The 11,738-nt window shown below is 37.3% G+C and overlaps 1 protein-coding gene across 1 annotated transcript; it reads right to left on the bottom strand.

The window, feature by feature from the left end:
• Window positions 1–1,469: 1,469 nt before the first annotated feature.
• LOC114742251 (AMP deaminase-like) lies at window positions 1,470–11,401 on the bottom strand. Its single transcript, XM_028930526.1, is given in 23 exon segments — window positions 1,470–1,842; window positions 1,924–2,104; window positions 2,527–2,647; window positions 2,975–3,018; window positions 3,021–3,053; window positions 3,056–3,071; window positions 3,829–3,909; window positions 4,036–4,209; window positions 4,302–4,412; window positions 4,488–4,541; window positions 4,909–5,061; window positions 5,562–5,702; window positions 6,009–6,122; window positions 6,377–6,438; window positions 6,837–6,979; window positions 7,092–7,159; window positions 7,995–8,174; window positions 8,288–8,415; window positions 8,560–8,611; window positions 8,711–8,889; window positions 9,053–9,260; window positions 9,465–9,634; window positions 10,911–11,401. Coding segments are annotated over 21 exon segments (2,529 nt in total). The 5' UTR covers window positions 11,260–11,401; the 3' UTR covers window positions 1,470–1,842; window positions 1,924–2,104; window positions 2,527–2,578.
• Between the last annotated feature and the right edge of the window lie 337 nt (window positions 11,402–11,738).

Raw genomic sequence — 11,738 nt, 5'->3', positions numbered from 1 at the left:
TATCAGCCCCACATTCCAGAGGTTTGCAGTGAAAACATCTAAGAGATTGAAGACATTACAAATAAAGGTAGTATTATCAAAATGATAAAGGTCGTATTTTGTTGGCCCAAGTCAGTCTGACCCAAGTGTTCATCTATTCTTGACAGCTACACAAAAGAAGCAAGAGCTAGCAGAGCAGATGAAGGACATATCAAAAAAATATGGAGGTTGTGTATAGTTGTTTAATTTTTAATCTTCTACCTTCATTGATCAGGCCACCAAAGTGTTGTCTTAATTGCAAATTTAGCCCTGGATTTCAGTAAATTGGCAGAGCACTCTTGTGGTGTGCATACGCCCTTCAGGTTTAGGCTGTCCAAAATTTAACGGTCCGTTAGCCACTCTACTGTGGTTAAGATTTTTGTTGGACCATGAAGTTTCAGGCAACTCTGCATTCTGTTACTCGTGAAAGTTCGGTTGCACCCTTACTGAAACTGAAGCACGTGGACTAACGTAAAATTTAGCCAAGTTTTAACATTTTTTTTTTTTTCTAAAACTGCTTCCAGAATGAGAACCAATGGCTTTGCTGTATCTTGGATCGGGAGGACAACAGAACAGGGTACTGATGATCTCTGCGGTGGAGGCAGACGACGAGGTCATGTGGACATGCCCAATATCTACCAAGAGGAAGTGGTTCTTCAATGTAGTCTGTCACACTTGGCTAAGCAAAATTCTAGCGTCTGCTGTCCTAGTTTTACTTTTGCGAAGATTAATTGTACTTCCATTATATTTCTTTTTGGGCTCATCAAAAGTTTGGTAATCTGGTAGTTGTTTTGCAACTTATAGTATCAAGGGAAGCAAGGGCTGGCAAATAGTGTGGAAAAGTGTAAATCTGTTGAAGTGTATAATGTTATAATTTCTGGATGTGTCAACTCGTATTACCGACCAGTTATGGTGCAAGTGAAATAAGTGAATCATCCATATCGAATTGCTTGAAAGCGAGTGGAGGTTACAAACAAGTACGCATCGAACATTTAGTCATTCAGTGCGAGAATAAGACTAATTTCTCTGAACCATAATTCCAGTGTCAACAAACAGGCACTTGCCCTATGATAATTTGAGCCGTGGATTGTAGTTATGCAAATCTTCTGAAACAATAGTTTGAAGACGTACGAGAACGTAGAACCCTTTTTTTTTTTTTCACGGCGTTTGAATATCCCAAGAATGTTTTCTAAAAATATTTATTTCGTAAATCAAGACAAATTTTTTTATGTGTTTTATATATCATAAAATTATTTTTAAAATGATGGTCTAAGATTATAATTTGATTCACATTCAATATTTTCACAATATTGCTGTGAACTGCCAAATCCTTTGGCAGGCTTGTCGTTGGAAGAAAAGCTTGTTCAATCATGACACTCATTTTTCCCACTCTATATCACACCGTATAACTTTGTCATGCATGTGTGGAAAACGTATTTGAACAGAAAAAATAATCAAAATTTCAGAGCTTCCCCTCACTTTTAAAAGGTAATGACACGTGCATGTCTTATGTTCGAAGCTGCAGAAGGCATCATTAGCTCGATGCATAAATTATTTGGTAATCCTAGTTTCAACTCTACCAAAATGAATACAAGGAACCAATTGACCCAGTAGGGCCACGTTGATTCGTAGCTATACATTTTTGCCTGAAGCTGAAAGCCCGGTTGTGGTGACTCATGTATGCTATTATGCATCTGGTCGTTGAACTTAACTTGGTGCTGCGACTGTCTCGGCATTAGCTTGTGCCATGCCCTCCCTTAGACAGGGTTCTCCAAAGTGTAACATCTTTGATGCTACATCAGCATGTAAAGTTCACTTTTGTACCTGACCAAGATGAGGCACATTCAACACTGAGCACAGGAAAATTTGCAGGATGCAAGAAAGGGCATTATTTAGGTGACTAACCAGACTCTTGAAAGCAACGCCTAAGCTTTACAAGGCCAGCACTTTTCACAGTAAGGCACGGAAAAATGACACTTGAAATCAAGAACCATAGAATTTCTCAACTCTAAGAATAAAAATCTGATCCTTCCAATATTACAAAGGTATCTTGAGTTGTTATTTAACCCAAAATAAAGACACCCTCCTGGCATTGAAAAGAGTTGCAAAATTAAGCATCAGCAATAACTAAGATTCTTGGATGCCAATTCTATAAGTTTTAAATTCTAGGGTGAGACGTTCCTAAAGCCTCAATAAATCATCCCAGCCCAGCCCTATTCAAGCTCCAAGATAGATTGACCCTAGGCCAAACCTTAAATATGTGCTTATAAAATGCTAATCATTTATTAAAAGAACTTGTAAGGCCGTAAGGGCATGCATGGGCCATCCTAGCTCAAGCCTACCCAACCCTTAATAGGTTTTTTTTCCCCAAAAAGGAAAAACCTAAAGACAAATGGAGCTGGACTAAATATTGATTTTAAAAATGGGCTGCCGTTTTTACTAGCTTGGCCCTTCGATTCTATTAGAATTGAGTAGGCCAGGCCTGGAAAGAACGTAAAGAAATAGAACCTGTTTATAACTTGATTTTTCCAAGTACTGCTAGCACGTGCCTGCTGCCACTTCATCTGTCTACTACTTTAGGGATAATCGCTGTTTTCAAATAAACCTGTTGCATCTCCTCTCTCCAAATCTGCAAGCACACAGAAATTTCGTTTCCATTTGCTCCAAAAATATAATCCAACAATTCTAGCATTATCAATCATGATGCGCCTGTAATTTTGGATGACCAAGCTTACTGAAATTTTTAAAGCGAACAGTCACAATCCTTTAACTGAAGAAAAATATTGTTTAAAAGGCTCAAGAAGTGAAGTTAAAGAGTTACTGAAGGCCAGCTAAACCTCTTTCTGTTTGGACGCATGATTTAACCTTACCGGGATATATAGCCTCGATATTTTTAAATTATCATTACATAAAATTTAGCACCATGGAAGATGTTATATGTGGTGATTCAACATACCGTATCTCGAAATTCCAATCGTATGTGTGGAACATTTGTTTTTGAATGTCATTTCCACTCGGCCCCCTCTTGTAATACCCTTACCAATCCAGTGAGACTGAAACATGAGATGATGAGTTGAGTAAAACAGATTAAAACGCATTCTGCATTTCCAAAAATTTCTACTACCACAATCCATGCAGCTTGTTTACACCCATTAATTCAATTATGCAGATATGTTAATACTCTCTATAGAGTATAAGCCTGATTCTTATACTACCCAGTTTGTTCTACGCATAATGATATCAATTTTCTCATTAAAACATCTAACAGAAACAACAGATACCAATTACTTACTTACCCCAGCCCCCAAAAAAATTAATTAATTCTGCAGCTATCAACTTCTCAGGGTCAACCCTATATTCCATTGAACATAAATAATTATACCATAGGATACAGGAAATCGTTAGTTTTTAAGTTTTTTTTTTTTTGCATTATCCATGTAATCAGACAAATTTTTGCAATTTTAAAATTCAAGTTATAAAGTTTATGGCATGGACTGAATGCCACATTAATAGGGATTGATAGCAATGGTGCATGTTGGGCCATGCTCATCTCGGAGACTCAGACAGCATTTTGCCAACATGTAGCAACATCACTTTGGGAGTCACGTATATGAGTCATGACAACCACACTTAAGAACGCACTGCCTAAGAATGTTTCAAAGAAAATTTAAAACAAGTTTATTTGATGAAGAAAATTTCTAATTTTTATATCTTCTACCGTATGTGCCATTGGTGTTGAGTATTTCATGGTTTACGTCTACACAATTTCCATTCAGGGTAATAGGAGCAAAGTCAGGATTAAAAGTATACCTTTAAGGCATGTGAGAAACCTGATTGATAAACTGAATTACGGGCAATCTCACATAAATCACATGAGCTCAATTTCCAAACCTGTGCGTAAATTGTCTCATTGATGTAAGTATTGTATCCTTATGTGCATATACACGCACTCACAATCACAGACAGACACACACAGAGAGACACACACACACACACAGAGAGAGAGAGAGATCTCACAGAAGCAGCAATGCTATATTCTTCAACCAATGGTTCTTTGGTCAAGTGAATTTGGAGGGGATCATCAGTAGAAAGTGAAACATTCAGCCCACGCAAGAAGAACATTGGCAAAGGATTCCGATGGTAGTCTAAAAACAGGGAGTTATTGCTCAGAGGAGACATTGCTAGCCCAATCTGATTGCAAATATTCCACCACAGACAATTAAGCACGGCATATAACCCAACTAAGTAATTAGTTACTAATTTTAGTTACTAATTGGGCATACCTGAGCTAGATAATACAAATATTGAAGCACAGGAGATTTCCTCAAATTGATTCCATGTGCAATGTTATGGGCAGTAAGAAAGGTTGCAGCAAGGTGGTCAATATCACCAGCCTGAATACGTTAATGATGCATCAGGTACCCATACAACAACGAACCAAACAAAAATATGCTCCCATAATTAATTACCTCTCCAGAGTGTGGACGGAATTTGATCGTTGTCATTCCCTTTGACTCACGAAGCTGAGAAAATATCACATATTAGGTCAACATTTGTGTGTTGAACCAAAGCCAAGGAGATCCAGATAGTACTTATTAAGTTATATGCAGAGACATCTCAAAGTAAGCAATTAAATGGGGTCTATGGTCACTTGATGAGAGAAGCAAGCAACATCGCAAAGGACAGGACTCCATAACCCACATCAATGGTAAATCAACTTGTGTCACATAATATCAGAAATTTGGAAGGGACCCGCACATTGCTGATTTTCTCTTTCTTTTTTCCCCTCATTAACTTCAGCTTGTCTTTCCCTAAGGGAGGGGGGTAGTGAATAACCAGGCACCTAGATTTTGACAAGTATAAACTTCTATTAGGAAAAAAATGACACACCTTGTTTAGGGTGTAAAGATTTGCATAGCAATAATACACATAATATGAATATGCGGGATTAAAAACATTGGTCCATTGAGCAGGCGTAGGCATGTGTTTAGTTGGCCGCCTTTCGGGCTTGCTCTCATCATCCACCAAATCCAATCCAACAACCTAAAACGTGTCCAGAAAAAGGTAAACAGCAAGATAATGAGCTACTACGTAAGAGAAATAAACAAATATGCATGATACAAACACAATTGATCAAAGCACTATGTCAGAAGTAAATATTAGATTTCTGTCCCTTGTGGGCTTCTGCAAAATGCCACCAGCACTGAATAGATTTATGGCACGTCTAAGAAATTTGGAAAAAACAAAATTGACTTGTGCATAATACATTTAATGGCATCATAATGGCCCAAGGAAAAAAATACCCATAACTGATGTCATTTATGTACGTCATTTGGATTTTGTGTGTGTGTGTGTGTGTGTGTGTGAGAGTCCAAATATTACATCATTATTCAATCATCATAGAATAAGAAGAATGAAAAATCAACTATCAACGACTCATTCGGATGTTTCTCAAGTGTATGGTAGAACACGGAACTACCACCAGCTAATCGTAGGCAGAAACTATAACAAAAATGCAATCAAAACAGTAGTAAAAACTACACCTGTTTTAAGAACACATGCAACTGAGGGTGCGAATCAGGATCCACAGTAACCTCAAAAAGTGGAATAAAGATATTGTCAAGAATATTCTGGAATGAGGTCACAATTCCCATTTCTTTGTACACATTGTATAATCTTGGAAGCTGCAAAACAAATATTTGAAAATAATAAACATCAATCGCCAGATTACAATCTCTTACAGCACATGTAGTCAAAATTGAAGAATCTCCAAAACTATTACGCAGCACTCCTAAGAGTGGCATCAAGGACATTACGAAAACAGAGCAATATTAACCCCTCAATTGTTAACTAAATGAAATTGCACTCTTCATGCTTAAATTACATTATATGAAGCCAAAACTCTGAAAATGACATGATGGTTGACATAGTAATGATTATGCACAAAAGACTATTTTGAAATTTTTTTGGGGAAAAAAAAATTCAAATACCTGGATTAACCAGACCACATTTTCACTGTATAATTCGTTGTTCACTATCCAACTGGCTAGTTGGTCCCACTCACTTTGCTTCCTGCCATATATTGATATTCTATATTCAGCCATCTGTTAATAAGTTAAATACAGAAAGACACGTGTTAATAAACATCTGTACCCATATCAGCACATAATAAGTATAGGAAAGGCACGAGCAAGGAATTGGAAATTCTTGTAGATAAATGTACAGTAAACAATAGATTCTATTATTCTACTGTAGTGAAAATAATCAAAGATTGCCTGATTGGTTAGTGTTTAAAATAACAATCTAGAATCCATTTGAAAAAGCGACCAAAAAAATATACATGGACGCAAGAAAGCACCTGATATTTACTTGCATCAAGGTCGGCAAACACTTGCTTGGTCAGCTCAGCAAGAAAACGACCTGATTGATGGAAGAAAACAGCACAGGCTTACGTAAGTAAAAGATGCCTCTGTTGAAAACCAATCACACAAAAAGCCTCTCAAAGTGCCTTCACTTTGACAAGTCACTCATTTTAAGCCTTTTTCTTTAGTGCTTCTCCCATTTCATTATTAAATCACAGGTGGCAGTTGACATTGAAAGGGAAAACTTTCCAGAAGTGCTTTTAAATCCCACAGGTCAAGGAATCATTATAAAAGTCAATGAACCGGTGGAATCCATGACACAAAGGTGAGACCTCGTTTGAAGCAAATTTCAATTGATAAATCAACTAAGAGGGTTTGAGAAGGCATAGAGTAATTTCTCCAGTGTGGTTGGAAGCAAAAACAGGAATTCAATGGCAGTATAACAAAAGGAATTACCTTGAATGAGATTATCCTGCTTAAGGAATATCTCTCTAAGTCTACTTTGACCACATGGATTGTACTTTAAATTAAACTTGTCAAACCGATGGAATGTACTCTTGTCTGCGTGAACGTCCAAAAGGTCAACATTGAGGTCATATCTGCTCAAAAAAATATTACAAATATTATAAACAGCAACTTGTAGTTACAATTCACTTAAAATCACTATAAGAACTATCATAGAAGTTTCAGGGGAAAAGAAAAGATAATCACCCAGTTAAATCCAGACTCTCAAAAACTTCTTTCAAGGTCAAGTAGGTCCCATCCCGAAATATTACAACCTGAAAAAATTTTAAATTTTCTAGCATCACGCAATGCATATTTGATACCTCAATCTACAATCCATAAAATCTGCAATCCAAATATCACAATATAATGCTGTGTATTTTACTTAACATCTGCATATAGCCTTAACATACCTGGTAACATTCATGTCAATAATATTTTGACAATCAGTGTTTGTCAAGGACATATGGTGGCCCTTGGCAGCAAGAATTAAAAACAACTAGATGATAGCCACCACAACCATAGCAACCATGATGGTGCTACCATGACTCAGATGGTTTTGTAGTGGGAGGGCCCAAAAACAACACATCATTGACAACACTGATGATTACAATCAAAACTATGGTATTCTGATCTGAAGCCTCAGTGGAAAAAATGTAACCACTAATTACTTGGGCTATTGAAAATTCCTTTCATTCACACTAGCATGTGAGAATTTATGCGCACAAAGCAAAATAAAAATATCATCCTAAGAGAAGGGTGTTTGGATAAGCTTTTTGGAAGTGATTTTACAATATACAAGATAAATATGTGAGGGGAGTTTTGTCTTGACTTGTATGAAAGTATTTCTAAGATGCTAAAACAAACACCCCTATAGACCACCTTCAGAAATATGAAATTTTTACACTCTATCAAAATACACTAATTACTTTTTCTACTCTAACAAATCCTTATAGTTTAATAAATTCATAAAATATACCTGATCAACGATTAATTGTTCAGTGCCATAAATTCACCACCAGTTTTATTGATTACATCCACATACACACACATACACATATCGTGAAGCATGTGTAACGTAATAATAAACAGATAGATTCGAACAGTCACCTCGTCAGGCTCTTTCCTTAGCTTTGACTTTATGAACCTTAAAAGGTGTTTCTGGTTCATGCAAGCTGAGTGATGCACATGGGTATCAACTTTCCTGACATTATAGAAGTCTCGATGAGGAGCACTTTTTTGGGCAAGAAATTCCCTATCCGCATTTAACATCAAATGAAGATTGAATTTCTGTTCCAATGCAAAAAGTTGTCAAATAACTGGCCAATGCGCATATACAATAGGGAGGAAAATATTAGACAGCATTTAATTAATCAAAATGAGCAATCAAGACATGTAGTTACCTGTTCTAGAAGATTAAGCCGATGATGGCATAAAGTTCTAATATTCCCTGCTGCTATTACTCGAAGTATGTGATGCAGGTCAGTGAAAAAAGTAGTTGCATCAGCAACAGGGAAAAGCTCTTCTTTTGCTGCAAATACGGATACACATGTAAAAATAAGGAATAAGTCTGGAAAGTAAATACGTGATACACATGTAGGAAGGAGTAAGTAACCCCTTGAAAGTAAGCCCCATAGTATGAGAAATAAGGCAAAAATTTTCTTTAATTACTTACAATCTTCGTTAGGATACACATGTATAACACCATCTTGCATTTCAAAGTAATGCTGCAGCACATTAGATCAGAATTTATCAATGAAAAAGGAAGATGACCTTGAAAACCCTAATCTTGACAGGTGGAGTACTAGAATAAAAGAGGAACTCACATCAGACTTTCCTTCAGGGGCGTAAAAAAATGGCTCTGGGTTAGGCTTTGGAGTGCTAGGGTCAGATATAACTTCTTTCTCCCATGGAGCAACTGCTTCTTTAAACACATACCTTTTTCGCATTTCAAGGCATTCTTGAAGAACCTCATAGGCTTCCACTTCATCAGGAGATGGATCCTCTACACAGAAAACATAACACTGGTTTGCTAAACTTTTATAATTAATTTAAATTCAGAAAAAAATAAATACATCAAAGAAAGAAGGGAATTCAGTATGTTGACACCAAGAGAAAACCTATATACAGCAATTCATTACATTTAAGAGAATGAGAAACTTTAATACCAATAGGAGTAATTTTTAGTCGTGCAAAAGTTTCTTGCTCCGGTTCTTTCCTCAGGATATCAGCTGCAATTGGATCAGGCTGAACCCCGTGTAGATCACCAGATATGCTATGAGAACGAATCATACTGGAGGCAGCAATTGGAACCTTCTCTCCATTAGCATTAGCATTATCAGGTAAAGTCTCATAAGGGTTTTTGCCTTCAGGCCCCTGCACACAGGCAAACCAACAATTTACTCTTACAGCTAGGCTTACTTTAATAAAGATGCGATATGCCGCACCTCTGGACCCTTTCATGTACAAAAATGCAGTTAAGGAATGATGGAAAAGAAACTAAGATATCACTAAAGCCACAAGAAAGGGAATTGTCGCACATGAATTGTACACTTGCCCTCAAGTGCATCACAGACTTACAGCATTTCCATTTGTGTGTAGATATGTCAAATCTAGTTTGGAAGTCTCAGTCATATCATCATCATCTGATCCTTCTACACTTTCAAAAGCACTAGCACTTGGAACAGGAGATTTAGGAGATTTTGGTCTTAAAAGACTTCTCTTTGGAGTACCAGCATGCACGGATTTGCCTGTAACAGTATATGGTCAGGGAAACACATTGACACAGAACCATTCAACAACAGGGTTCATGGTTCACCCATTCATGTTCATGTTTTTATACAACCAGTGAACATGTTAAAAAGGCAATGCAGTGAAGAGCAAGCGTTGTGGCACCACATGATATGAGCTATTCACTCTCCCCCTGCCCTCCCCACAAGCAGCCCACCATTTCCCCCACCCTGCCTCTAAAGACTAGCCACAATAACATAAAGATTCCTTCCTTTAAAACATTACAAGCAGGAAAGGATTGCAACCATCTCAGTTTTGGGAAGAACAATTTCCCACAATGATCATCAAAAATAGCTGACAAAATTATCATGCGAGGCACTAAAGGACTACACTTCAAGAAAACTGATTCTTCAGAATAATTTATTTAAAAAACATACGCAAAGAGTGTTCAATCATTATGAAGCTTCAGTTTATTTTCGCCATACTTTATTTTCCTTCTTGCCAATTTATTAAAGTTAGTGATTTAATTCATGAGAATCAGGGAGGCCATTACTGGTCAGTAATAAAATTCTTTGTCTTTATTCCAGAATATATGGCCCCAGATGTTTCCAAGCTTATGGATCCAAAAATCTCAGTACTAACAACTGCTAGGGAGTATCAGAATAAGTTTTTAAAGGTTGCAACACAGGCTTATGCTTGATGGATATCTGCCAAGACTGCACAGGCAAAGCCATTTTCAAAACTTGCATTGAATTCCAAATTATATGAACAGAGTTGACAATGAGTACGAAAACAGTCGTTCAATGACAAAAAAGTAAAATCATACTTCATTTTCAGTTATGAGTACTGTCGCATAATATTCAAGAAGTGAAAGAGGAACAAGAAAATTGATGACAGCTGCAACGTCTACATCACATGAGAAAGGGCATCAAATTCTCCCAAGTCCTATCAAATTGACTTCACTTTACCCTATTACCAGCAAAGTACGGGAACTCTAGCACACGCCATAGGAAGGAAATCCCATCATCGAATTCAATACCCTACATGTACACATCGACAAATTGATCTAGAATACTGCTCTGATTCATACAATTATCAAGGAAACATGTGAATCCCATATATAGCAGGTTGCAGCTCCAGTCACTCTAATCCTCTCATAACGAATAACGTCTATCAAGTTAAAATTAATTCTCCTAGAATAAACAAAGTCTACTACTTTGCATCCCTACAATGAAATATAAGTAACCAATTAGAGTTTAGTCATCGAGTCTGACAAAAAGTCCACCAAGGCCATACCTTCGTGAAGAGTATGAAGCCTCGGCAACCCGGCCGGAATACCATCAACTGGCAGGGGTCCGTTCCGCCTCTCTTCACCGTCCATCCCACCAGAGATCGCTGTGACGTCCGGCAAGGACGACGAAACCCGTCGATAATACCCTCCTTTTCTCCTAACGTAACCACCATGCCGCTTCTTCAAATGCTGGGGCGAATCATCATCGGAGACGTCGTCCTTCTCCCTATCAACCGTCTTGGCAAACTCGAGCAGTTGCGTGAGCGTCTTCCGGTGCATATAATAAGCCGAGACAGCCACCACGGAGGCTCCAACAAGAGCCGCCACTGCCAAATGCAAAGCATACGCATCCATAATTACCTCTACTGTGTGACTCAGTTCCAGAGATGGCTGTATGGTTCTGCAAAGGGATAAACTGAGAAGGATAAACCCTACTGAACAGTTCAGGGGGTAGAGAAATCTCCTCTGTTTAAAATGGAGACAGTTTAGGTCCTCTCTCTTCTCCGGTATATATATAGGCATGAAAAGATGAATGCCCAAGAGAACGTGTTATTTTCTATTTTCTCTCTGCAATTTTCTCCCTTTATAACACTGATTTTCTCTCCTTTTTACCTCTGAAATTTCACTTTCAGCTTTTTACTTTTTAGTGGTGCGGGAAGAGTGTAAAGGTGAAAGAGGAGAAAAAGTTTCTTTTTTGCCAGAAGAAAAAATAGTTACCCGTACCTTTTTTATTCTGAAAAAGAAAATATCCTTTCAATTCTAAATATAAAATCCTTTTTATAATGTAAATATAAAATATTTTAACTTGATATTAGAATTGGTACTTTAAAAAA

This window comes from Neltuma alba, unplaced genomic scaffold, assembly GCF_004799145.2.
Source record: "Neltuma alba isolate B1F8T4 unplaced genomic scaffold, ASM479914v2 tig00003697_pilon, whole genome shotgun sequence".
Lineage (NCBI taxonomy): Eukaryota > Viridiplantae > Streptophyta > Magnoliopsida > Fabales > Fabaceae > Neltuma > Neltuma alba.
The sequence above is the reverse complement of the archived record's forward strand: the minus strand, read 5'-3'. Positions and strand labels throughout refer to the sequence as shown.